The 26,488-nt window shown below is 38.9% G+C and overlaps 3 protein-coding genes across 5 annotated transcripts in view; 1 reads left to right on the forward strand and 2 right to left on the reverse strand.

The window, feature by feature from the left end:
* The window catches only part of LOC109855877, an 83,561-nt gene that overhangs the window by 10,788 nt on the left and 46,285 nt on the right, over positions 1 to 26,488 (forward strand). The window lies entirely within an intron of this gene.
* Positions 683 to 23,819, reverse strand: LOC109855874 (pleckstrin homology-like domain family B member 1). Of its 2 annotated transcripts, XM_020430559.1 has the most exons (13): positions 23,537 to 23,819; positions 16,065 to 16,205; positions 12,639 to 12,812; positions 11,103 to 12,327; positions 9,870 to 10,800; positions 9,045 to 9,418; positions 8,801 to 8,951; positions 8,342 to 8,567; positions 8,088 to 8,253; positions 4,940 to 5,069; positions 2,223 to 2,402; positions 1,850 to 2,107; positions 683 to 1,775 (listed from the first exon to the last, which is right to left on the reverse strand). In XM_020430559.1, exons 2-13 carry the CDS (start codon positions 16,201 to 16,203, stop codon positions 1,587 to 1,589), a joined length of 4,143 nt encoding a protein of 1,380 aa, XP_020286148.1. In that variant the 5' UTR covers positions 16,204 to 16,205; positions 23,537 to 23,819; the 3' UTR covers positions 683 to 1,586. The 2 variants fall into 2 exon arrangements, with proteins under 2 accessions (XP_020286148.1, XP_020286149.1); XM_020430560.1 differs by lacking the exon at positions 12,639 to 12,812.
* LOC109855893 (zinc finger matrin-type protein 5) lies at positions 24,096 to 24,981 on the reverse strand. The gene is made up of 3 exons (XM_020430591.1): positions 24,736 to 24,981; positions 24,470 to 24,607; positions 24,096 to 24,389 (listed from the first exon to the last, which is right to left on the reverse strand). Exons 1-3 carry the CDS (start codon positions 24,860 to 24,862, stop codon positions 24,148 to 24,150), a joined length of 507 nt encoding a protein of 168 aa, XP_020286180.1. The 5' UTR covers positions 24,863 to 24,981; the 3' UTR covers positions 24,096 to 24,147.

Here is a 26,488-nt window from a genome sequence, read left to right on the forward strand (position 1 = left end):
TATTGAATACATTGAATATCATATCTATTTAAAAACTTACTTTGTAAAATAAGTTTTAGATGAATATGTAAAACGAATCTATGTAAAATTATCTTATAGTTTTTACTTCATTTTTCTGGCATATATATGGCATATAATATTAAAATACGGATTTCATACACTTCATATAGCAACACAAATTAAATATTACATATATTTACAAACTTTATCTTTTTCTCTCCACTATGCATTTATGTTTTCTCGTATGCATGCAGATATTTGCAAATTAAGTATTCTCTTTCTTTTGTGATAATCTGCTTAATTACACATGTAACTTGCCACAAATCTTGTATGTGTATTTTTATACGCTGGAAGACTAGATCAGAGAAGAGAAGTATTTATAAATTTAACAAACTGTGCATGTATATAATAATACTTATCTACTTAGATTGAATAAGATGTTCATCTAGAATTATCTGAATAGATATTTTAATCAATAATACTTGACGTGTGACGTATTATTAATGCCCACTCTTTAAATTAGTTCAGTGCTTGAAGTGACAATCGGAGTCTGCATTTTTTGAAGAGTTAAAATTTCTATGTCCAACAATACGAATATAAATATAATTTAAAACATTAAAATTTAAAATTTTGAAACTTTGTTTTAGTAACTTTTTTATCTATTCTATCAAAAATATATATTATTATACATATATATTCTCTATAATTACATATATTATGTGTTCTTATAAACAATTTATGAAATTTGTCTTTTTCCTTAAGAATTAAGGACAAGATAAAATCAAATAGTTCGATAATGTTTTGAGAAACATTATATTATTTGTCAAATGCGTAGCAAACGTTATATTGTAATCTATACACTTCAAATACTGAAACAAACTAATTTTTTAAACAATTTGAATGTATAGTCTATTAAAAGATCTACGACTTTTCTATAAAATTCAATTGGAATAAAAATCGTTATTCTGTTGCAAAAAGTTTAATTTTTTTGGATCTTATGAATACTTAGAGTAAGATTAATAGAATTAATTATTGTCAATACCTTCTAATTCAGTCGTTTCTTAGTACTTTGTTACTTGACGGATAAGCGTATGACATTCTCGAAAAAATTATTCTGGACTAAGATATCGATCAAAAAGCCAAAAGACAAAAAGTACTCATCACTTTATAAACGAACCTACACGCGAGGCTCAAAGATTTTTTTAAACGTTCAATTCATAATATTCAAAACACTTTAAAGTATCTCCTTATTTTTCTGGTATAGCTTAGAAAGTTTCATTCTCTCCAATTAGCTGTTTTGTTTCTTTTTTAGAAAAATTATCGTTTTTGTAATTTGATCTTACGCGAGAAAGTTTTTCTCAAGATAAAGAACATTGCCAAGAAAAGCTCATTACATATCAACTGCTTTTAACTGAAAACATTTATTATTCTCGCGTACACGTAGTTCTTTTTTTTTTTGTAACAATCTCTTATTAAAATGATTAATTTTCAAATCTCGCACAGAAATGTGCGTGCTTGTTTCTCGTCGTGTCGGACAATTCGACTCGAACTTACGAATTCATTTTACATCATAAACAGGTCTTTTATCAAACGCCGTGATCGAATTCGTGATATCCCTCTGCTCCGGTAAATACAACGTCGACCCAAACACGCATAGCTTCAGGACTGGGCGCCATGAGGTGATAAAGTCTGGAGGAAGTCTTGACGATGAAGGTGAGAGAAGGTTGTGGTGATCGGACGGTGTTCATATGGTCCACGTAGACTTCTTCGATCGACTGCAACACATATATCGCGCAGTTAGTTTCACTGTTAAATTTCGAAACTTAAATCTTAGAAAAAACTTCCTTACTTGGAAGTAAATTACGCCACGTGCTTTACGGGACGTGTTGTCGCTATAGTAAGACAACGTTTTCCGTTTGCGATCGAAGACGAACCATCGCTTGTTCCAATGATGAAACTTCTTGCTCATCTTTGACAAATAGCCACTGCAACTCGTCGTATCCACCGTAACATCATAAATCAGAGGTAGCTGATGTCCGGCAGTTTCTATGTGATGCCTGAGATCAAGAGACTCCGATTTGATGGGAAGATATCTCGTGAGTGGCCTCTGTAAAATTACTTACGTTGATTCATTCACGGGATAAAAGTTGGGAAATTGGATTTGTTTTAGCTTAGAATTTTCTACAGCGAGTAACTTGACAATCGGAATTTCAGAAAATTACCTGAAGTTTTGCCTTTTCGCGATGTTTGACAGGTTGTAGTGATCCAAGCGTATCCATCTCGCTGGATGTTTGAGAAAGAGGACGACTTCCGCTCCCATCAATAACGCCGCCACCGCCACCGCCGACGCTATTATCGCTAAATCTCTCACCTTCCATCGATGTTCTTCTGTCGTCTCTCATCTGAAACAAATATCCGCGAAGTCTTATTAGACAAACTTAAATTTTTCATACGTTCAATCTTTGCGTAAACAAATAAATAGGAAATTAAAAAATTATATTTTACTCAAAAGTGTTTGAAATATGTGTTTGAAAAAATTCGCATTTGTAACAAACGACTGATGGATTAATTACAATTTCATTTTTGCATATATGTTTGGAAGTTTCACGTTTTCGTCTGACGTTTCGCTTCTTTGTTCTGCTTCTTATATAGTTTATCCACATGAGCGACATCTCTTAGTACAATTCGCGCAACTTTAATGTATATTTTACGAAAAATATAAAATAGCAACTGCCGCGCAACACACGCCGGAACGTCGTTTCGTTTGTACAGATCTGAACAATTGACGGGAGTGAACTGATGCTGGTGCCTCGAAGGTCCAGCGGTATGATTCCCACATAAAATGTGACTCCCACTCGCTCAACCGCGTGAGCTTTTCGTGCACCAAATTCGCTCGGTTCCGTTTGGTCATTCATTCATAGAACGTGATGACATGTGTCGAGTGCGCGACACAAGTCGCGCTACGTGAGATGAAATGCGACATTGTTCTCCATGTGGCACATAATATATATATCAACAATAACAATACTAATCAAATTCATATTAATCTAATTGCGGCGTTGCGGAGATTATTATGTTGTGGATAATGGATTTTAATAGATCGATATAGAATATCGTATTAAAAACACCGTGTGTGAAAAATTTCGTTCAAACGATTGCTGGATTGGTAGTAGTCAAGTGACCCAACGAGACGAGATGAGAAATTCCGTCAGCTCGGCAAACGCGATATGACTCACATTACAAATAGCAATTTACTGCCGACATTTCACTTCAGACTTAACTTGGTTGTTAAGTAGTAGGAATGCAAAGGAGAAATACGAGAGGTAAACACTTCTTTGAACGATGAAAATAGGGTGTGTTAAACATTTAATGCTTACACGTGAAAATTTCTATTCCCGACAGTACGTAGTAAAGGATTTACACATGGTTTTGTGTTCGATTAGAGAAGTTTAGTTGTTAGCGTCTATAAATATCAACAAGAAAGAGGTCAAATTGCAAAAGAGACTCGCGAATCCCAATTCTGCCATTATAAATTATCGCTGTAAGCCTAATCAAGATCTTACAAGAGCTTATTTATCGAAGCAGAAGTCTACTGTCTCTCGAACGATGTCCAATGTTTTGGCACACTGGAGGGATGCTAGATGCGTATTACACCGGGGAAGCACACGTGTGTGCTATGACGAAAACACTTGCTCCAGAATGCAAATATAGTTGCGAAATGTCAGTGTGTTGAAAAGCGCAAGTTTTCGACACTGCCGAAACGACACGCGGACTTCCGCCGGCAACGAATGTCTTGTTTTCAATATACGTTTTCAAGAAACTACATTCTAAGAGATCATCTCTCTCCTTTCGACCATCAAAACATTTTCATGGGAAAAACAAGCGCTTATCTCATCACGTGTACGCTGCATTTAGCGCAATTGACATGCGGGTAAATATTTCTTTCATAAAGATAGAAACTGGCTTCTTTGAGTTGTTGAAACTGACTGAAACAATTTTCTACGTACATTTTGAGCATTTAAAAAAATCACATTTGTTGTGAACTATTCTGTATAAATGTACACTCGCCCACAGAATTGTCCGAAGACGTAAAGCGGCTATTCTTTGTATTTGGCTGACGCATGTGAGTAAAATTTTTGGGAGAAATCACAAGACAGAATAAATAGAATGGAAACTGAACAAATGTGAACGATACCTGTTTTCTAAGGACAAAATATATAATCCAATATTGCGTGTGCACGTCACGTACAGAATGAGAGATTATTATTTATTTAAGTCGGATTTACTTGATTTAAATGCAATGTCGAAGATTCTCGCAAAAAGATTTGCATAAAAAAAAATAAAAATAAAAATCAAATTCGATAAAAAATTATGGTCTGAAAAAGTGTTTTTCTTACGTGTGAAGGTCAATAATGCCGTTTCGCACGATGTTCACAGTCTATAAATTCGCGACACAAATGTGCTTGGCGCGAGAGAGAAATCTCGCTTACGTGGACACTGAAAAATTTTAGAAGCAAGACTGTCGAGAGACGCTTCTTTGAACAGGTGTGCGATAAAATCCGTATGAGCAGAAATAGACTGGAAGATAGATAGATTCTCGCGTGATGTTTTGTATTGTATGTTTGTACAAACACATGTGATCGTGTTTAATAATATTTGACTGGATTATTATTTGACATTCAATATGTGTTTCTCTTCGGAGAAAGATTAAAGTTTTATATGTACATATATTAACGTATATATAATATGTACACATATTATACATTTAAAAATATTACTTTAGTGAATAAAGTGCTTCTTTTTGCATTATATAAATATTTGCACAATCTTTTTCTCTTATAAAAGAGATTATAAGAGAGATTTCTTTCTTATAAAAAATTAAGAGATATAAAGATAAATTTGTTGAAATTTATTATATTATGCACTGTGTCGTACTCACGTTTTCATTTTGAAGCAAACTGTAAGAATTATTCGACGGTCCTGGACTGGGTGATGTAAGATCCGAAAGCTTATTGGGAGATAATTTTTCACTATTTCCACTGTCCGCACCGTCGCTGCTTCTGCTACCACTAAAATAAAATAAAAAATAATTACTTCCACTATTAATAACATTACTTACCATGTACATATTTATACATTATACATATATGTATACGTAAAATAATTAAAAACTCTTTTTAGTTGTGAATATATAAGAAATTAAAGATAAAATTCAATTGTTATGTTTTTTTTTTTGACATGTATTATATTGTAGATCTTTGTACCTATATGTGTACGTATATATACGCGTATATACGCACATATACACACATTATGTTTATGTTTTAGTTACGTTATCGGATATAAAACTTCTCACTGACACATTTAATGCGCTCTATTATTAACTGAAGTATAAAATTCGCGAAGTTCGTTCGGCGTTTTCGACATCCTCGTGGAAAGAACGCAGGTGCACTCTGAGAAGCACGAGCCTAGCTTCTGACCATCGCGAGACTGAAGAGAGAACGAGAGATACCTATAGTCGACTACAGCGAAAGGCGCAGGTATTATTAAAACCTAACAAGTACAAAGTGACTCGGTAGACCGGTTCGACGATACCACCGGCATAGCATTTAATTCTTCTACAATGTTAAATGCAGCGCGAACGATACCAGAACATTCCGATCTCGTTGCTACGCCAACCTCGGCCTTGGCTAATTAAAAACATTTTCGTATTTTCTCGATATAACCCGCTTCTGATTCTAATATTGTTCATCTTTTTACATAAATATTTTCCTTTCCGCCTTCTCAGTGACGGTTTTACCAACTAAAAGCATTACATGTCGCACACATTTGTATGCTTTTCATTCAGAGAGAAGATCTAATTCTAGTCTTTGGCTAAGTCAGAACAACTACTCTCACTAGATCGTCGACATCACGTGCGTACTACGTATCGTAAACTAATTTTAAACGAGATCTAACTTTGCTATAGAACATTCAATGCTATTAAAAAAAAAAAAAAAAAAAACACTATCGTTACTTTTTATTAAACGTAACGATATTGTGATCTAGCAAGTAAAATAATTAGATTATATACAAAACTTTAGTGCAAATAAAATATTTTTAAATTATAATATAATAACGTACTATTTATTTTTAAAAATAAATTTATTAATATTTTTTATTGAAATTTCCAGCAATGTTTATTAAAAATATTTTATACTGACAATCAAAAACGATGTTGACAAATTATAAAAATAATATGAAAATGAAAACATAGCTACATAGATTACAGACTAGTTATCTCTGTTTCCTTTTCTCTTTTTTTTTTGTCGTCTTCGGATGCAGCTGTTCTACGTACTTGTATCACGCGTGTTAGATATATTACGACGCATTATGAGAGGGTCGGAAGGTGAACGTTGCTCTACTTTTTGCAACATGTCGTGCTATGTCGGACTTATTTCATCTTGATTCTAACGAGAAACGCACATTCGTACGTATATTATTATTGTTCTAACAAGTAACATCGCATTTTGTGTTTTATCTTATTATTATTATTTTATTATTATTTTATTATTATTATTATTATTTTTCATAAAGTACAATACAATATTGTTATTATTATGTTTTAAAGTAATTCGTGATTTAATTAATGTTCTGTGTTTTAATCGCAAAGATAATTGACATCGCAAAATGTGATTTTTAAATTAAGAAATGTAATTGAAAATTTTTTGTTTATTAATATGTCTGACAAATATTAATTGATCTGAAAAGATCAATGTTTTTGGGTTATCTCGTAAATTATTTGACGCTCGTGATAGAAAAGAACACAGACGTTTTTTTTTTTTTACAGAAATCAATAACTCACACACAATGTTGACAGACACCTCGCGTGCGAGTTTCTAGAGAACGGTAACAATTGTTGCAAACCCAGTCTTTAGTGTTGAGGTAATACCGATTGCTAGTTAACAAAGTGATCAGATTGCATCCCGTAGATCTGGCTTCATTCAGCATCTTCTCGCCTATTTCTCTGGGATCCATTTTCGAAAAATTGATCGATAATATCACATCACATGTTAAAATTCTTTATGTTGTGGCAAGTGGTTATTTCCTCGATCGCAATTTTACGTCGCGTTACAACGTTTCCAAATATTTCCGCATTTTTCGTCGATTTTCCACTTTCAGTGCGCGACACGTTAAAGCCAGTAGAGTCACGGAAAGACATACTGCTACACGTAGATATCGTATCGCGCGATAACGCCCCGCCTACCTTATACCGGAGCGAAGACTCGAGTCGAGTGTCGATCAAACCGACACGATACACGCGACCCTCTCGCACGCGAGAGATCAGCAATTGCTCTTAGTGGTATCTTGGATAATGACAATAATATATTAATAGTGTAACTAGTGCAGTAACGCTAATTCTTCTGAATTTCAACAAAATAATTTCTTCGAGTCAATGTTTTTCTCGTAAAATTTACTCAATTGTTTTTTTTTTTTTTTTTTGAGATATGACGAGAACAATTTTTCCGTTTCTCGGAAAAATGAAAAGACAAAAAAAAGCGAAGAGATGCGTTCCATTGTCGAATACCTTGTATTGGTCGAATACCTGGGTGCTTGTTTATCTATTTACGCCACTGATTGACAAGCTTGAATTTTATCAAGCCTGTGCTTAACTGTGACACGCTGGTGTACACAAGGTGTGTCGATGAGACAGGTTTCGTAATGAGCATCGATCAACACAGTGAAAAGAACGTTGTGATTAACTTGCGCGATGATGTGTTTGCATTTCGCATACTTCTTTGTGCAAATCGCGCACAAAGAATACATTTGTGCGCAATTTTTAATTGACATAGCAAATGTTCATTTACAACGGGATAACGTTCACGTGCAAAAGTATGCGGTATATATATATATTTAGAATATATATTTCAGAATATTGTTTCCGAGAAAGAGATTGTGTAAATGAAGATTCGTCGAATCAAATTTGCTATAATTTCTTCCTAATAATGTGAAAAATAATAAAATTAAAATACTCATTACAACAACAATGCGCTGTAATCGCGAAAAAATTGCCAAATAAAAAACATTATTCACTTTTCACGACTCACCTTTCCGTCGGTCCAGTCGAGTAACTTGACGATTCCTCGCCAGATTCGACGCTGTTGAAAGACGTGCAGTTCAATTTTCGTTCCTCCCACTGCGAGCGAACCTCGTCTTGTACTCTCCTTTTCAATTCTTCAACTCTGCGTCTTTCTTCTGAAATTACTTGACTTCCTATAAAGAAAAAAGATTAATATTTTAATCTGGTCATTTTTTTTTTAACTCTCTTCAGTAAGACTTACGAGTCGACATAATTTCGCACCTTGCTTAGCTAAATGAAGCTGTCGATTTCTCTCGATTTCTTTGAGGGATTCGATCGTCTTTCTTCCCAAACTGCCCTGATTGTTTACTATCGGAGAATCGTTCGTTACTCTGGAGATCCTGTCGAAGTCTTCTCTGCTCGGAGATCGTTTCTCTTCGGAACATTCGGTTGAGTTATGCGCCAGATTACTAAGTTCCTCGTTTATCTCTCGTACTCGATTTCGTGCCTGTCGCATAAATGGAAGTTCGATCGCTTACGTAACTGATAAAAAACTTGAAAACAAACATTAACCGACTAAAACGCAGTATACAACGTATGAGATAGTCGAGGTTCTTGGAATAAAAATTTTATACATATGAGATAAGAGCGGCGTATTTATGACTCGGTTTATTACTCATTTCTTTAAATAAGATTTAGCAGATTAATGTTTCGTATAGTTGAATTATTTTATATACCGACCTCTTCCAATCGCTTCAAATGACCCAATTTCTGTCTCTCAAGACTTCTAGCCTCTTTGGTCGCCATGTTCTTCACCTCGGATCGTTGTGATTCCAAGTGATTCAGTTGCAACCTTCTGCCTTCGATCTTGCTCGTGAGTTCGCTCAAATATCTAAAAAAACGTTCGTCGGAGATGTACACGTGTCTCGACACAAGTCTAGAAGAAACCAAAAAAAAAAACAATTGCATTTTTCGATAAACGTACCTCTGCAGCTCTTCTCTCGTAGCCAATTTGCTCGCTTCTTCTTCGAGATGATGAAACTCCAAGTCTTCGAAAGCTTTCCTTTCGCTCTCGAGCACATCTTGCTGCGCTGCCAATTTGTCGGCTAGATCCTGCTGCGTGTTCTCGTCCGTGCAATTGCCTAATTGTTCATCCAGTCGAACACAAGCTTGCTGTGCTTTTTGTATCCGTTGCTTCGCCTCGGTTTGCAAATTCGAATGAATCGCGTTGTCATCCGCCATCTCTCTTTCCAATTCATTTATTCGCATTTGCACCTTTATCTTCTCTCCCTCATCCTGCGTGAGCTTCAAGGATTCCGATTCGTACTCCGCGGATAAAAGCGCCTTCTCCAATTCGAGCTGTCAAACAATAAGCGTACAAGTAAGTAAATCAATTTTTCAAACGTATCTTTTTTTGTGGGCAATGAACATTAAACGAAAAAAAAAAAAAAACAATAACTATAAAAACCGCAAGCAAACCTGATGAAAGATTCGAAATTTTTCTCTCGTCTATGAAAATATAACTACAAGCTCCGGAAAAACTTAAACGTAAATAATTTAGATCCTAATTTGTATCCTACTGTGTTTTAGCAATAATTTTGTAATTAAATATAAAAAAAAGATAAAAAATATATCTTAATGTTTAACGAGATACTTACAATCGGTCTTAGTATTCCGTGTCCAGAAAGAGACAAAAAAACAAATACAACTTGTTTAAATATATACGACGTGTTTGAGATATACAATATAAAATGAAGTAACAACACAATTACGTATCGGAGCAACGTAAATAATGAATTAATGAACTCACCTCTCTGTGAATTTCCTCCTCCTGAATTTCGATTTCCGATACGCTCCTCTTCAAGACGTCCATATTTCCAAGGATGTGCAGTTTCTCGTTCTGCAGAAATTCTATGTACTTTTTTCTGTCTTCCTCCTCGACTTGTTTTCTCTCTTTGTCCGCTTTCACCTCGTTGGACTTCGCGTTGTCCTTCTCGGAGTTATTACGCTTAGGGGTCACGCAAACTTCTTTGGATTTCGATAACATAGACAACTGCTCGATCGCCTCGAGAAGATCGTCGTTCGATATAGCCAGTTTGTTTTCTATCATTTCGCACGAGTTCGACAGTTGGCTGTGTTTCTTTGGCATGGAATGATTCTGATTGTTATTTCGCGTTGGGGACAGCACGATGTTCTCGTAAATACTCGCGTTCCCATTCGGCGTCGCTTGTTGCAGTTCGATCTTTGTTCCGTTCAGTCGAATCGTTCCGTACGGCGAGCCTTTGGTATTGTTAGCAGCCTTTATGAAATTTGTTCCTTCGGTGTAACTTCCGTTTCTTTTGTTGCTGTTGTTATCGACATTAACGTTCTCGTAGTTACCGTCGCAGATCTGGGGACCTGAGAATCTGTGGTTGCCGTTCGGGGTGTAAACGGTGGCGGAATACTTCGTCGTGTGATCGTTGTTCGGTGTGCTCGCGTGCGACGGTCCAACGGAGACGTCGCACAAGTGATTTTCCACCTGAGCCGATTGATCTCTGCGACTGACGGACGAATTGCCGTTTGTAAGAAGCATTTTCGAATTTTGCACGGACACATTCTCGTAGGACGACGTGCCCCACGTGGTTTGCTTGCCGGTATCGAAGGAGAAATGAGGCTGGTTCTTCGACGGGCTCTTCGGGCTGTCGAAAGGAGAAGTGTAACCAAGTCTTTTGTCACGCGGGAGAGATCCGTTTGTTATAATTCTGCAAACATATGTGTACTTTTTTAATGAAATTAAATACTGGTGTATTTTCTTCGCGAGATAGAAGTGTAATAAGTAAGTTCAAAATAATTCCCAGAGACACATTTAATATTACGTAATAAATTTGTTAATTAATTCTGTCTTTGTAGTGAGGATCAATGTGGAATTTTTTCTTATTTATATTTTATAGAAATAATACAGTATATTATTATTTTGATTTTTTTTAAGATTTTAATTTACAATCATAAATAATTGATCAAAAAACCAAAAAAAAAAAAGAAAAATATAAAACATAGTAGTTACCGATTGGGCTGCCTCGGTTTTTCGACTGTGCTCTGTCTTTCGTACTCGGCGCACATTGCCAGGATCTCCTCGAGTCTCATTTTCTCATTTTGCCTTTCGACCTCTTGCTCCTTCAACCTCTCTTCCTGCACTTGTTTCCGCTTTGTCTCCGCCTCTCTGCGTTTGTTCTCCGCGTCGGCTTGCCTTTCTCGCAATTCTTCGAGGGAGCAATTGCTACCGACACTCGGAGTAGGACTTTTGACCCTCGCGTAAGCTCTCTTTTGCTCGTTGTATCTCGGATTTCGATTGAACGCCGGACTCGGCGGTTGTATTCGCTTGATATTCGGATTCGAGCCGAAACCATGAGCGGCGGATGGTCTCAGAATTCCGGGATTGGCGTTCCCGTCGATACTCGCGTTGCAGATACTCGGATTCGATCCGTATTTCTCCAGTTGCAGATACTCCGTGGTGGTGGTTTTCGTAACGATAAGACTTTGGCTCATGTCGTAGTCCCGATCGGCGAGGTGATCGAGATCGTTCGAACTCTGACAAGTCATACTTCGAGACATCAGATCACCGCTTCGAGCGCTGACGATTTTCGTTCCCGTTGTTCCGTACGACGGCGGTCGCGCGTTCTTATTGTTGCTCTCGCGATGATACGGCTTGCACGTCTTCAGATACGTTTCCGCCGTGTACATTCTAATCTGATTGTGATTCTGACACTGCAAGTTGGCCGCATTCGATCGATTTGGCGTTCCGAGTCGCGAGTCCGATCTCTGACGAGGCTCGTCGTGATAAACCATCGGGTTTTGCGACGGCGAATCAAGACTGTTGTTATTACTAGCGTTACAACCGTTCACCGGAGACTTCGTCAAGGACACCAGACTCGGCGATCTCGAGTGACCGAGGATCTGGTCGGCCGGAACGTTTGTTGTGAGAGCGCCGGCGGGAAAGACCTTCGGCGAGACGCAGTTAGTTCTGTTTTGCTTTGACAGCATTTCGAATTTGGTCAGTTTGCCCAAAAACCCGATCTCGTCGTCGGAGTATGAGTTTCTGGGAGATTTTCGCGGCGCGACTGGCGGCTTTCGCTCCAAGTGGTGGATCTCTTGCGGCTGGCCTTCGGGTAAGGCGAAGCTTATCGGCGCCATTGAGATTCGTGAGTGGGGAAGGACGGATCGTAGATGCTTTGCCTCGGCTGGGTGATTGAAGCGCATGTAGGTCGATCGACCTATCGATAACATGCAACCTGAAATTCATCGTATTATCTTTTTATCAACAATTAAGATAAACCAATATCTATACATTTGTGTAACTCTTATTAGATAATAGACAGACATACTGTCTTTTAATACAATTTAAAAACAAATAGATTTTGACAAAAAGAACATGGTCGCAGTTTTTTGTTCTTGTGACGCGCGATAATACATTGCACCACTAAATATCAAAACAACTTTATCATTTTTGCTTCCACGAAAGACCTTCTTTGTGTTGCTTTGTTGTCTTTTTTACGTCTGTGCACCAGTCACGGCCGTTTGTATTTAGGCCAAGGTCTCTTACCTTGCGCGAGTCTCACTGGCGAATTTATCGGCACACCATCGACAGACGTGTTTCCATTTATGGGATGAAGCGTAACCACGCCGTTATTGTTCTCGATCGCGCAGTGTACGGGCTCGACGCCGGTGCCGGCAACCAAAATATCCGCATCTCGGTTCGATCCCAGCGTGATCTTACCTGTATATGCAAGAGACGGGAAGAAAAAAAAAAAGAAAACAAATTTATTTTTCGATTGAGTTCGAGCGAGAGAATGTTGGACACGGTGAAACTCTATCTCGCGTGTTTCAAAGTTTTACTAATAGCTATTGCCAATCGTTTGTTTTTCCGAGAAGTAGCTTTGAATCACACTCGAAATGCGCGAGACATGAAAAAGATTCAGGAATCCATGATTGGAGGAGGATCAGGAAGGAGAGCGTGACTAAATACACGCGCGCTTCGCGCGCGCGTGTGTTTTGCGGTTGAATGAGAAACAGACGAGCGCTCATGCATTCCGATCGAAATTCCCGGGGTCTTAGTAATGCACTTCTCTCCGACGTAACGTGCTGAGTTACGTTTATTTTGGCAGCGGCTCCCACGAGTATCGGAACATAAATATCGACATAATCGAATTGTTTGAGTTTATATCGAAACGCGCAAGCGTGTTTCACAGAGGAGCTTCGATTCCGAAGGGCCGCGAGCGCCTCCGCGAGTTTACAATATTAATTTGAGCCTTCTGGGAATGTCAACGACCTGGCGGTCGCGAGATGTGTTTCTTCGCCAGATACACACAATGAAATTTTAATGCGCGAAAGAGCGCAATCAAGCCGAAAAGAGAGAATACGTTCGAACTAAAATTTTCTTTTCAAATAATTCGAGCACAAATCAGAGAGCGTACGTTTTTATTCCGCGATTGTTTTTTGTCGCTGAAATTCGCCGAAAGTAAAAATATTCTCTTGATGGCAAAACTTTTCTATAAAAATAGTATTTCGCAAATTTTGTTTCACAAAACGAACGCAACTTACCGGATTGCGGAATCGACACTCTCTCTCTCTCTCTCGTTTGGCAAACAGTTCGCTCACACACAATTTCCGTAATATAATTTCTAAGCTCACTCCGTTCTCCGCAACGCGGGTAAATCGTGGTGCATTCTACGAAGGACTGCAGTTATATTTAGTTTTAGCGCGGTCGTGCACTCTCCCTCTTGCATTTTCGGTCTTTTTGGAAATGAGTTGGCCGCACGACGCTCGCGTCGTTGTATGAAAATCTATATAAGTGTCCGACAATATCTAGTTGCGCGCTCCGAGCGACGGTTAGGACCAATTTTTTCTTTCCATCATGTAAATGCGTGCCGGGTGAATCAGACGCGTTTCGCCGTGATGTTTCGCGGAGGGACGTGCCGTGTACAAATTTATACGCGCCATTCAAATCGCGAGTGCATCTATTCTCGAAGTGCCAAATTAACGGGCTATTTAAATTCAAACTTTCGGTGAATTGCGAGCAAAAGTGTAATTGCAAATATAATCTGTTGTCGTTAATATTTCGGTTCGTGAGTAACGCGCGAGAGATGAGAGGACAGCTTACAAAATCGAGGTCTTCGAAGATCGAATTCTGCGCATTGTTTTACGCCGGAGAAAGTTCTCTTCGTCATTTCCGCGAGCGGAATAACACAACCACATAAATTTCAAGGAGACGAGATACATACTCTCGTCAGGTGAAACAAGCGGAGATCTGCAAGTGCGCAGATGAAAAAACGTTACGGCCTAATCTCACGCGACGAAAAGCGATAAGAATATTGACAAAAATAATAGGTTGTGTGAACAAACAGACTTTTCGCCGATGAGATCGCATCTAATGATAATTCAAATATGTATGTATGTATGAGTTTTCACATGTGTTACACTCACACAATCAATGAAAAAACTATCTTCTAATTGCATTGTATCGATTGTTCTTTCTGTCACTTTCTTCTAGCACAAACCCTTTCGAAGTTACGTAAGAGATTTATGAGAAAACTCGTTTTGCGACAAAATTGCGTTACTCGATTGTCACAGCGAACGGAAGATAACTTCCTGTCGATCAGTTCCATCCTACGCGTTCTTCTAACTTCGTGCGAGCGTTACGCAGGTACAACACACACATCCGGTTACGTTTATTTCACGTTAAAATACACGCTTATATTGTTTTCTCTTCTCTGTTCGCTAATCGTCTCCGCGCGACGTCGATTTTTTTTATCTCAACTTTTCGACAAAATTTTCTCCTGGAAAAACAACGCACTCTCGGGGGGTCATTTGGAAGTGGAGCAGAGCGTGAGGTTTGACTCACGCAATAATTTTATTACGTTCGCGCATGACGCACCGCGACTATATTTAAGGGACTTCTCCCTCTTCTTCCGTCAACTGCCAGATCTTCGAACCGACTGTATCCCGGAATCGTTTTTTTTTTCTTTCTCTCTCTCTCTCTCTCGAGTTTTTCCGCAAAAACAAAGCTGCGCTTTAATGTTCGACAACCGCGTTTGTTTAATCTGCTCGTCGCTTCGGCACGTTTTACGAACCGCGATATTGTATTATTTCAGGACCGCCACGTTGCTCGCTCTTACAAAACGAAACGGAAATGAAGGGCCTGTGCGATTCTTAAAACGGCCCTGCTCGCGCTTCGGGAGAACAGCCTTTACGCCATTTATATATACCGTACCGTTTATATACCGTGTATGAGCGCGTGCAAGTTTCTTCGTTCACACACACGGCGCGTGTACAAAGAACTAAAATGGAGAACCGAAAGGTTTGTATGCAGTCTCGCGGTTTCGAGATGTTTCCTATCGCGAATGTACTACGTCGGTGAAGTATTGTGAGTCGTGTCGTTTTTTTTTCTCTTTCAGTGGTAAACGTATACGTTTAAGAGTTTGAACGATAAAACAAGGATTTCATTGTCACTTCTTCTCGGTGCATTTCCCGTAATATCGGAACTAAGAGTATTGTATTGTTTCTCTCGAGTCGTATACATTCCGTTTATTGTTACACGGATAATAGTTTCCGTCGGTCGTGAATCTCTCGATGGCGCTCTCGAGAACGCTTTTATCAGTTCGAGCGGCGCAATTCAAGTCTTGGATTAAAACAGCGAATGAATCACCAACAGTTACGTGGCGATGAGCTTATCTGTCGCTACCGTGGTCCCGATTCAGTTTCAATCGTTTCTATACAGATGACAGGAAAACGGGCGAATGGAGCGAATGAAGCCGGATTAGTTTTCATTAAGCTCTTCATTATCTTCCACGCTTTGCAAACACGCCTTCGAAATTTTCGCAATTGCGCAAACGCGCGATGCGTTGCGCAAGTCGCGGATATTTAACGTCGAACTCCTCCTCGAGAAAGAAGTTTTTTTTTTTTTCGTCGCCGAAAGAAAGGAAAAGGGGTGAGATGTAAAGTTCTCTTGATGAACGTCTTTGTATCTAACCTTCGGGCAGAGGATGCAAAGTCACGGCCGTCGACAGTCGTCCGCTTCCCATGGAGACGAGATGCGGTGCTTCCGTTTGCACGCGCAACGCTCGGCCCGCCTCGTGCACCTCGAGACCGGCGGCCGCTATGCCCGCCATGCCTGCAAAACAAAAAGCATTCGTAATAAACGCGCACGGTGAATTAGCAGGTGAGCCGGTGAAACCGGACGGACTGTGGGAAACGTGACGATCCGTCAATTCCCGCGAATCCAATCCAATGTCATTTTCATTCAATGCCCATTTATTACAGCTAAGTAATTACTTGAATTTTTAACACACAGAACAAAGTTTATCACACGATTTTCACACGACACGAAACAATATTTTTTAATCTCGGCGTCGTACAGATAAAACAAAAATAGCAATTAGATGAATTCGTGAGAAAAGGAAAAATCTACATAAAAAAATTTATTATAAAATTTATTATAAAAAAACGATGCAGCACAGAAACTGTAACAGTTAATTTAGCTAAAAGGATTTGCGTTCTATATATATACACTGAAGGAGAAGAAAGGGAATGGAAGGCAATGATTATTAAAGTTACGCTGTCGATGTCGGACATACATATACCACCAAGGGGGAAGAAGGTTTATCGTGCCATATTATTAGCTACGACGAACAACCTCGTTGAAGATTATGGCTATCGCTTCACGAGAGAGAGATCGATCCAGATGAATTCTACGAAGTTTCACGTTGGCGGATAAGAATGGAGAGGATTGCTCAAAAAGAAAGCGGGGAACGAAAAACCGGTCTTCCCGCGAGACGAGCAACGATTTTTCTATTCTTTTTTTTTCGCCCTCCCTCCCCCTTCTCTTTGTCATGAACTTAGTTCTACGCCAGGGGTTCTTAACCCTTTTTGCGACCTATTGCGTCTTGCGCGGATATATATGGTAATTCCGCGCTGAAATATAAAGTTTCGTTAACAACTATTTCCGTTTCAATTATTGCAACACACGCCGCCGATTGTACTTGCAAATCACAATACCTATAAATTGCAAGAACTCATTTCAAATCATATGACGTGTGTAGATAAAAATTACTTATTTAAATCATAACTCGTTTTTATCTAAAAATAGACTTGTAAGAGATAAAAAGTACCCGGATGAGAAAGAAAGTGGAGGAGCTTCGATGATGCTTGCGGTTGACGCCATGCTTGCGTGCCGTTTATAGGGTTGTTCATCTCATGTGAATGATCTTAACGAGTTGAAACAACTTTAATTAAGCGCATTACGCTAGGTCGTCCTGTTGAACTTTGCTAAACGCGTCTGGCCACGAGGAAGTGATGTATTTCACTTGCAATTTCTGCACATTAGCGGTTTATGCGGCAAAAACCGCGTGTGGAAAATGCACGCGAGAGAAAAATCTAAATGAAATCTAAATGAGAAAACACATATAAGCAATGAGATAATGTTGCCGTGAAATCGCACAATAAATAAGACCCAGAGAGATAAGTGTTGAAGTTCTCTCTCTCTCTCTCTTCTCTCTCTCTCTCTCAAAACCTTTCTCCTCTAATACTCTATCACTCCACTTTATTATCTGTAATCCATCCTGTACGAAGAAATCTCATGCGCGATTTTAGCGGTCTAGCCCTGCGGTCAAATTAAACGGCCGACTTATGGCGCTACACACACGATCGTGCAGTGCACCCACAATCTACTTAAATTACACTCCTCAGATTTCATCGGCCGGTAATTTAAACTCGACGATTAAGACGCCTGGGTTTTCGTTGAATTTCTCTTCTTTCGGTTGAGACTGAGATCTTTATGAGGAAGCAGAAATCTTATCGTTATCTCTCGGGGAAGGGATTTCGCGCTCTCGCTCTGAATATCGCTATATCGTCACTTCGTCTCGCGAATGTTGGCGCGCCAACCCGAGTCTCAGGTCAACGTTGCAAATCTGTTGGGTCATCGGTTTATTGCGCAGTTCAATTTTATCGCGCGAACGAACGAACGAACGCTCTCGGTAAATCGCACTCGGATCGATATACAACCGCGTGCTGTCTCTATTTCTCTCTTTTTCTTTTTCTCTCTTTCTCTTTCTCTCGCGCTCGGAATACCAAAGCCGGGGCGTTTGATAAGATATTCGATAATAAACAGCACGCGCACACATTCAATGCCGCAGGGCAATGAAGTATATTAAGTCGATGTGATCTGTCATCACGTACGCAATGTGTAATCACATGTGTTACACTTTTGAAAAGAATGCGGGATGAAATGCCACAGGTTTTTTGGGAGAAGAAAGGAAGGAAGATGTTATCGGTTAGGTTGTAAATTAAAAAGAAATTAAAAAACATTTTTAAGCTCTTCGTCGGAACTTAAATTTAAATCAGCCACGATACGTGTACTGAAAGTGCAGGTGTATCCTTGCGCTCTCGCGTGACCGGTAATCGAACAGTGGACATCTGCCTATACATGCAGCTGAGCTCATGTTTTTACATTAAAAAATTGAAAAATTTTTTTAATATCGCACGCGCGTACTAAGTTCAAAAATTAACCTTGCACTTTTTTTTTTATTTCTCTATTAAAAGTAACATTTTGAATATTTGCTCACATATTCATATTGAAGAAAAAAAATGGTTTATATAGAATGATTCAGCTGCAATAAAAAAAGAAGATAATTGTTGAAACGTACGAATGTATCACAATGACGTTGCGCAATTGTGTCGAATAACGAAGAGCGTGTAACTTATCGAAAAACAAATTAAAACCAAACATCGAAAATAAATGAGAGCAAATTCCTCGCGAGTTTTTGGCCATACATGATCGCCAGCTTCTGACAACACATTATCGTGCAAATACAGTTGGCGCGAACGACCTTGGACACCTGATCTCTCGCTCGGTTTCTCGATAGCGATCTCTTTTTTTTTACCATACGCGCCGCGGTTTTTTCATTTGAATCGAAAATATTTTTTTTGTGCGTCGCACAAGCGCAAACACGTTACACCAAGTGTGCGGAGATCTCGCGCACTTGGAGGCGCGTTAAAGAAAAAAGATACGCGAAGGAGAGAAAACAGCGCGAGGCGGGCGGCAAATGGCGAATGCAAATGTTTGCTCGCACGCGAGACGATAGCACACAAATGATAGCACGGTTTTAATGAAAACATATATATAGTTACGCCTCTCTGTCTTGTGCAAATTGTAGCTCAACGCCTATCTAATTGTAGATTAGATTAGTCAGTTTTTTGTGAAAAGGAAGCGCGGCATTTTGCTTCAACTCGACCGAGGGATGATGTAACTCCGTTAATCGGGACGACCGCGCCACCATCGACATACTTTTTTCGACGGGGGTTTTCTCAATGGGGGTCAACGGCTCGCTCTCTATTAGTGATCGTTAACGCACGCACTATATAAACGCACTGGCATAAACGTTTACCGATGACGTCAGTTACGCCACACGCGGAATGATTTACAATATAAATTTCTCGCTATGCGCACGTCGCCTACAAAGATACGAACCTTATCTCGAATATCTATCAAGATGTTTATACGGAGAACCAAACACTATCAGAGCTTGAAATATTTTTCTTCTGATACTTGTATCAAGAGATATAAATAGAATCGTCGAATTTACGGGAGATTGACTTGAGATTTGTGCGAGCATGAAAAATGTATTATAAAAAAAAAAAGAAAAAATGGTTTTATTCGCAGATAATCATCTCGATCGCGAGATCTCAACAGCTGACGAGGGAGTTTGTTACGAATCCTAGATTAAAAGAACGGCATTAAAGGGACGGTGCGCGTAGACGGTCCTCTTTTCTCTCTTTGAGTCTCCCGTCGCGACGGATGCGGGTTTATTTACAGAAACCGTTTTAGCAGGAAGAAGCACGTTCGTGTCAGGTACCGACACTCGTAAGCACCGCGCGTCCGGTTCTGTCCGCTCCGTTCCGTTCTGCCGCATATAGAACATCCGTTGCAGCAGCGACTCGCATACGTGCAAGCTTCGTGCGCTTCAAGCGCGTCTCAGCGCGTTCTCATATGCACATAGTATTGTATATGAGATTCCAATATTGTCAGCAATTTCATTGTACATACATACGTACCTACATTGTCGCTCGCGACAAGTACGAGGAAATGTCAGAAAATGTTGTTGTCGGAGAATAACGAACGAAAATATTACATCGATGTTCGTCGCGCTTCGCTGTTACGATATTGATTGTCGCGTGTCTCGATTTCAAAAGAACAGTAATCGATTTCGTTCTAAGCAATCATCAACCAATAGAGATTATCGAACTGAATAGTCGGTGACAAAAACAGTTTGCTCGTCAGCTGTGCCGGCCGGTACGTCAGTCCAGAGATAGATGACTAATTGTCTGAATCTAAGGCAATTGAGTCCAAGTAGATGTTAAATCTGACGTCTGCCGTTACACAGCAATTACTGGCGCGAGGAAAAGTCGGTCCAGTCGAGACAGAGAGAGAGAGAGATTTGATAGGCGACTTGGAAATACAGCTCAATAAAGAAAACCAACGAAGAAACACATAACTATTGCGTGATAATCGTTCGTATACGAAACGTTTCACGAATCATCAACTTTGCTCGTCTGGCGACAACATCTGCCTGGCAACCGCATCTTCCTCTTCGTCTGTTTCTTCGTCCTCATTTTTTACCGTACGTCTCTCATACGTGCAGTTCCTTTGGAATAGCAGCATCCCGTCGTCTGTATCATCCCGTCGTGGTGCAACTTACTTAAACGTGCGAGATATTCAGAAAGAAAGTGCAATAAAAATATAATTCGCTTATTTATTTATCATCTCTGGATTTTCTTCTCTGTTGCTTTTAGTTATTGTTTCTCTTCTAAATATAGGAAAATACGCGTTGCGTAAAGATAGTGAGAGGTCCTTTTTTTATCATTTTCTAACACCCAATAAAAACTCAATACCCACTCGTTTGCCCACGAGATTACGTGGGCAGAGATGAAATCCGGAGTCTGCGCTTTGTAATTGTTGATTACAGCGCGTCATTCGGAAATTCAAATGATACACGCGTATTAGATCGGTTATTAGAATATTAGATAAGACCAACCGAGGAAAATACCGCCTCGTCACGGTCCCTGAGGCGCTGCTCGAAGCGAAAGTCGTGCGGGAACGTAAATAGTAAACGCGTATAATGTATTAAATCATATGTTCAGGAGGTCTTTATTCCCAAGGTCGATCTACCGGCGTTACAAGCCTTTTGAGAAACAAGCATGCTTAACGACATGTAACAGGTTTTTCGAGCCGGTATTCGTAACGCTCGTGTACGCCTATTGCATTATTGATCCCCTTCTGTTTGCGTTTCTTCTCGGTTGCGCGTCCGTACGTACCTACATACTTACATGCCTCGCGGAAATTTTGTACGACGAAAAAACAATCTTTCTCTTTTGCATCGTTCGATCTACGCGAGTTATGCTAAGAATCGCAGAGCGAGGAGAGACGCGCGAAGGGCGTAGAAATCGTGACGTGACGCAATGGCCCGCATAAAGGCAATAGAAATAAATGACGTTAAATTGTTGGGTGACTCGTTTTTAGCGAGAGTTCTGTTACTATACGGCAGAGAGAATGAAACTCCCGGAGAGAATAAGACGAGCTTGAAGATGAGATCAAGACGACGTTTGCGTATTTATACAGAGTCGGATGACGGCCGCCTTAGAACCAGAAACATAAGCAATTGCTGATAGAGCGCTGATTTCTTTTTTAGTTTGTTTTGCAATGTGGTATATACTTCGCGCTTGCGTAATGTGTCTAACTATATTGAGTTTTTTTTTTTTTTTTCAACCCGAGACCAATTCCCCCTCCCGACGAAAAACTGCGAAAAGGGAGATTTATATTGCGGAACGACCGGGCACTTTCTGACGCATTGTCGGAAGACATTGTTCGGTATTATTAGGGACGTACACGCTGTATGTTAGTAGGCTACGGGCAGCTGCTTCGCAACGGACACCTCATAGGGTGCAACAATGGACGAGGACGGTTCGTCAAATCGATCCAGGATTGCGCCCGAGACTGCATCCAGTTTGTATAGTGAGACAAAAATATATTATACTGGAGTTTTCTATTCAAGTAAATTTAGAACAAAGAGATAAAGTTTCTTTGAATTTCTAAATCTTGGAATTCACACACAATGTGTGACAAGAGAAAGTAAAGAACATATGCTACAATTTCTTTTATTTCTTTTTAGTTCAAAAAAAAAGTTGGACTAAAACAAGATGTGCGTTTGCTTCTTTGTTCGCAATGTTTTTTTTTTTTTTTTACTAATATTTCACGACAAATCAAATTTTTTATTTTCATTTTCATTGATTCGACTCATCAAGTTTCGTTAGAAATTGTCTAACGAATCATAACAAATCATAATCGAGATCTCCGAACGAATACAGGATTATCGTCCATATTCTTCATATCCCTCGTATCTTGCATATCGGCAAGGTCACGACCTCCACCGAGAATCGTGACTGGATTGCACGGAGCTGTTCAGGTCGTTGCCATCATCACGCCGTCACGCTGTAGTTACTCTCCCGCCACAAAGTTCTCATTCATTTTTCATTTATTTCATAGAATTTCCTCAGCACATGTTTTCACATCTTTTTTACACAATATTATTCAGAAAAAGTTACCGAATCTTTTGCTTTAACAAATTTAATCAAACAATATCGCGAAACGCGAAATATAATAGATCGATTGACCGTCGAACAAAGGAGTGGCGATAGTCGCGAGTTACTCTTCGTAGACAAGAAATCCCATTTAAATTTTCCACGCTTCAATGTACATTCCATTTGCCGAGCACAGGACGTAAGGCGGCATTCTATTTCATGTTGTGTGCGGTTCAGCATGTCAGCGTCCATCGAAATACAACTACTCGCGATCGGAATGCGAATACTATGGTAGATTTGTCATCTAAGAACTTTACAACCGACGATAAAATATACAAATTACGAGAGAGAAGTTGGAAAAAGCGGAGCAACAAAGATACTCTGCTTATATTTGTATTCTTGATTTTTTTAGATCAACTTTCTACGTAGAGAAAGTTTATCTAACGATAAACTTTCAGAGTCAGACGAGTCTGTCCTTGGCACATCCACAACAACCGGAAAGTTTTTATTCAACACGTGATGTCACGTTTATACGACAAACACAGAGCGCTCAATTCCAATGAGTTGATGTCCCGCAAGAAACTTTCAGTTTCCGTTATTACACGTCTAATACGTAAAGAAATTGTGAGCTCGCGCTCATAAAGTTTCTTTTTGAAAATAAAAAGAAACTTTAGTACATATATATAACGCAGAATGTGTGTGTACACAAAATTTAATTTTGTTAAATTTCTTTTTCATTTTTTTCTTTTTATCTAATAAATAATTTGTCTAGTAAATCATTTGTATATCTTCGTCGTGTTCGCATGTACACACGCATGTCTCAAGAAAAACAAACATTTAACGAAAGAGAGAGAGAGAGAAAGAACTCACCGAAATGACCTGAAAGGGTCCAAAGACTCAGATTCCAATCCCGCTAAATCTACAAAGGTCCGTCCAGGTAGCACTCCGATTTTTTAACGCGTCCACCAGGCACTCATAAGTACAAGAGATCCGACGCTCGCGAACACTCATAATTTTTCCGCGCGTACGCACACCCGCGAGTTTGGTGATTCCTTCGTTTCTTCTTTGATTTGTCTTGGCGAAAAAAAAGAGGGGATTTCTTTCGCAAAAAACCTGACGTTCGTTCGACAGGCGCGGCGCGTCGCGTCGCGTTGCGTCGCGTCACGTGCCGCCTTATGTTGTACTGTCGTGGCAACGAGTTGTCCGCCACTCCGTTTCATGGCAACATCCACTGTACGAAGGCGGACCCGCTCGGCGATTGGTTGGAATGTTACAGCGAAGGGGAAAACGGAGGGGACTTTGTTCTGACAGAAGTGAGCGACAGTAGTACTTGGTTTTGAAAAATTTGGCGGGATATAACATTTACAATTAATGTCGTAACACCAAGTCACAAAAAATTCGAAGAACCAAACGCAGTAAATCATATATACGCATTCTCAGATTTTTTTTAATTTTTTTTAATATTTCACACTAAGTACAATTTAACTTCCCCATTTGCTAAAATTGCTGTCCATCATTTTTTCTGGCGTGACAGGCTGCAGAGATGGCGGTAAATAAGAATAATCGTCTAATCTTGATGACGTACTCCACACCGGATAATTAGTCTCCTCGGTGCTGCTTAAATCAATCATCGCGTTTTCGAAATATTCTTTTATAATATCATCCGGATTTGGCCAGCCATTCTTTGGCTGAGGTAACGATTCTTTGTCATTTTTGATTGCAACTGAAAAAGCAAAGTTTATCTACTGTAGGTTAATACGGAGCGATAATAATGGCGGAGTGATCGATAAAAAAAACAATTACCGAGCCGTTGAAGTTCCCATATCATTGGTGGCGTGTAATGCGAAAATCGACAACTGCTACCAAAAGCGCAATCTCCAACTGTCATATAACGTTTGCACGGGGTTTTCACAGATTCCTCTTTTAATATTGTTTCCGGGTCTAAAAATTTATCGATACTGACATAATAAATCGAAAGGAGGAAGTATTGGGAAGAGAGGTTATGTTCAAAAGAGAGAAAAAAGAAAATATTATAGAGATACAAAATTATTGAATTTTTTCAAACTCACCTTTGTATATTGCGTAGTGATCGGCTCGATTTTTCGCGTGCTGCAAACTGGACAGATGTTTTTTACGCGCATCGTAATCGTCCTTAAAAGTTCTGTCGCAATAATCGCAATAATACGTTTTGCCCATTGACGTGTGTAATTAATACAGGGAAAATATAAATTTCATTAATGTATTGTTTTATTGATGCAACTAGCACTAATAGTCAACAACAAACCGTTCTAACAACAAAGGACGCAAAAACCGACTAGACATAATAACATCTAGGAAGCGACATCTGGAAATCAGAACATTAACCATGCTATTCATAATATTTTTATGTTTTCAATCGATACGAGTTAAATCCCGAAGCGTTTAATTCAATTTGGCAAATTGACTAATCACATTGCTTGATTTCCCGAAGTGACGACATTAATCGTCTCAGAGGCAATTCAACTCGTACCGGTTAAAAACGGTATTTAAATGTTTCACATTTTGATTAAAATAATCATGGATTGCTTGGTCGATATTTTCATGCCGTAATGGAGAGTAATAGCGCCTCTGTCGCCTAAGTGGCAAAGAAGCGAAACAGAGACCCGGAATGTTTATTTAAAAAATCATTGTCGTAACGACACTAGCACACGATGAAATATATTCAACTTGCTACAAAAGAAGGCTCAAAACGTCTTTGTTTATTTTAAAAAAACTACTGCAACGACGTATTAATTGCGATTTTCATACAATACGACTACGTACACGGTTCTTACGTCTTATCATAGTTTGATTGATTCACAGTTTGCAAATGTGAATCTCTAATTTGATATTAAAAGTTAAAAGTCCGGTACCATTTAGCGGGTATGTATTTTAAACAAATGGATTACATGTAGTGCGCTGCTTGTTCAGCAGCGCGATCGTGTTTTTTTTTGTTTTTTTTTTTTTGTTTTTTTTTATTACATTTTATTCTTACAGTATATTTTACCACAACTTGTAGGTATCTTGTGCATCGCTAAACTATTAATACGTGACAAAGTGATGTATCGACAAGAATGTCTACTATTCGCAACGTTTCTTTCTCGGTATCAATAATCTCTATTCAAGAAATGTTTCTTCAATCTTCACACAATGTTTGGCATTAAATTCGACAACGTTACTCGATCATAGATCATTTTCGACGATATACCGAAGCTTTTTTTTCGCATTAATTTTTCTACAAGCGACAATCGTGGATAATGAGTAAATGCGTAATCGTATAAGCCAAGACACGCGCAACGTGTTCACAAATTAAAAAACCTAGGAAGTAAAAATCATGACTTTTTTGCACAATATGTGAAATCGAAAACTGAAAATTGGAAGATTGTTTTTTTTTTTTTTTTTTTTTTTTTGTGATTATACAAAGTCGTGGATTTTTAATGTTTATGTGTTGATAGATATACGATATAGAAACTTTAGAATTTGAATATCGGAAACGAAGTATTGTAGATATTGAGAATTGAGAGATGGCGATTGGTGACTATTATATCTGTATATATTTTATATCTCTTCCCGCTGAACAATAGCTGCACGTACCATTGCATGATATCAATTGCGTGGAAGTATAATATTGCGTTAGAATAGACGATATACATATATTTATGTATATATATCTGAGGACTAAATTACAGAAATGTTGTTTTTTTTTTTTGTTGTTTTTGTTTTTACAATAACTGCGTGCAATTATTGCTCATATATAGTATCAATATAATATACCAGGAATGGTCGCGCAATATTGCGATTTAA

Source organism: Pseudomyrmex gracilis, unplaced genomic scaffold (assembly GCF_002006095.1).
Source record: "Pseudomyrmex gracilis isolate BER0280 unplaced genomic scaffold, ASM200609v1 scaffold_101, whole genome shotgun sequence".
NCBI classification, from domain to species: domain Eukaryota; kingdom Metazoa; phylum Arthropoda; class Insecta; order Hymenoptera; family Formicidae; genus Pseudomyrmex; species Pseudomyrmex gracilis.

What these genes read in the sequence shown, in the direction of transcription:
- LOC109855874 (XM_020430559.1), bottom strand. Translation starts at nt 16,203, where the DNA reads ATGGCGGGCATAGCGGCCGCCGGTCTCGAGGTGCACGAGGCGGGCCGA. An exon ending in AAACCGAGGCAGCCCAATCG is followed by an intron (nt 10,801 to 11,102) that starts GTAACTACTATG and finishes ATATGTTTGCAG; the next exon opens with AATTATAACAAACGGATCTC. An exon ending in GCTTCATTTAGCTAAGCAAG is followed by an intron (nt 8,254 to 8,341) that starts GTGCGAAATTAT and finishes TTTTCTTTATAG; the next exon opens with GAAGTCAAGTAATTTCAGAA.
- LOC109855893 (XM_020430591.1), bottom strand. Translation starts at nt 24,862, where the DNA reads ATGGGCAAAACGTATTATTGCGATTATTGCGACAGAACTTTTAAGGAC. An exon ending in TCACTACGCAATATACAAAG is followed by an intron (nt 24,608 to 24,735) that starts GTGAGTTTGAAA and finishes ATAAATTTTTAG; the next exon opens with ACCCGGAAACAATATTAAAA. An exon ending in ATGGGAACTTCAACGGCTCG is followed by an intron (nt 24,390 to 24,469) that starts GTAATTGTTTTT and finishes TTGCTTTTTCAG; the next exon opens with TTGCAATCAAAAATGACAAA.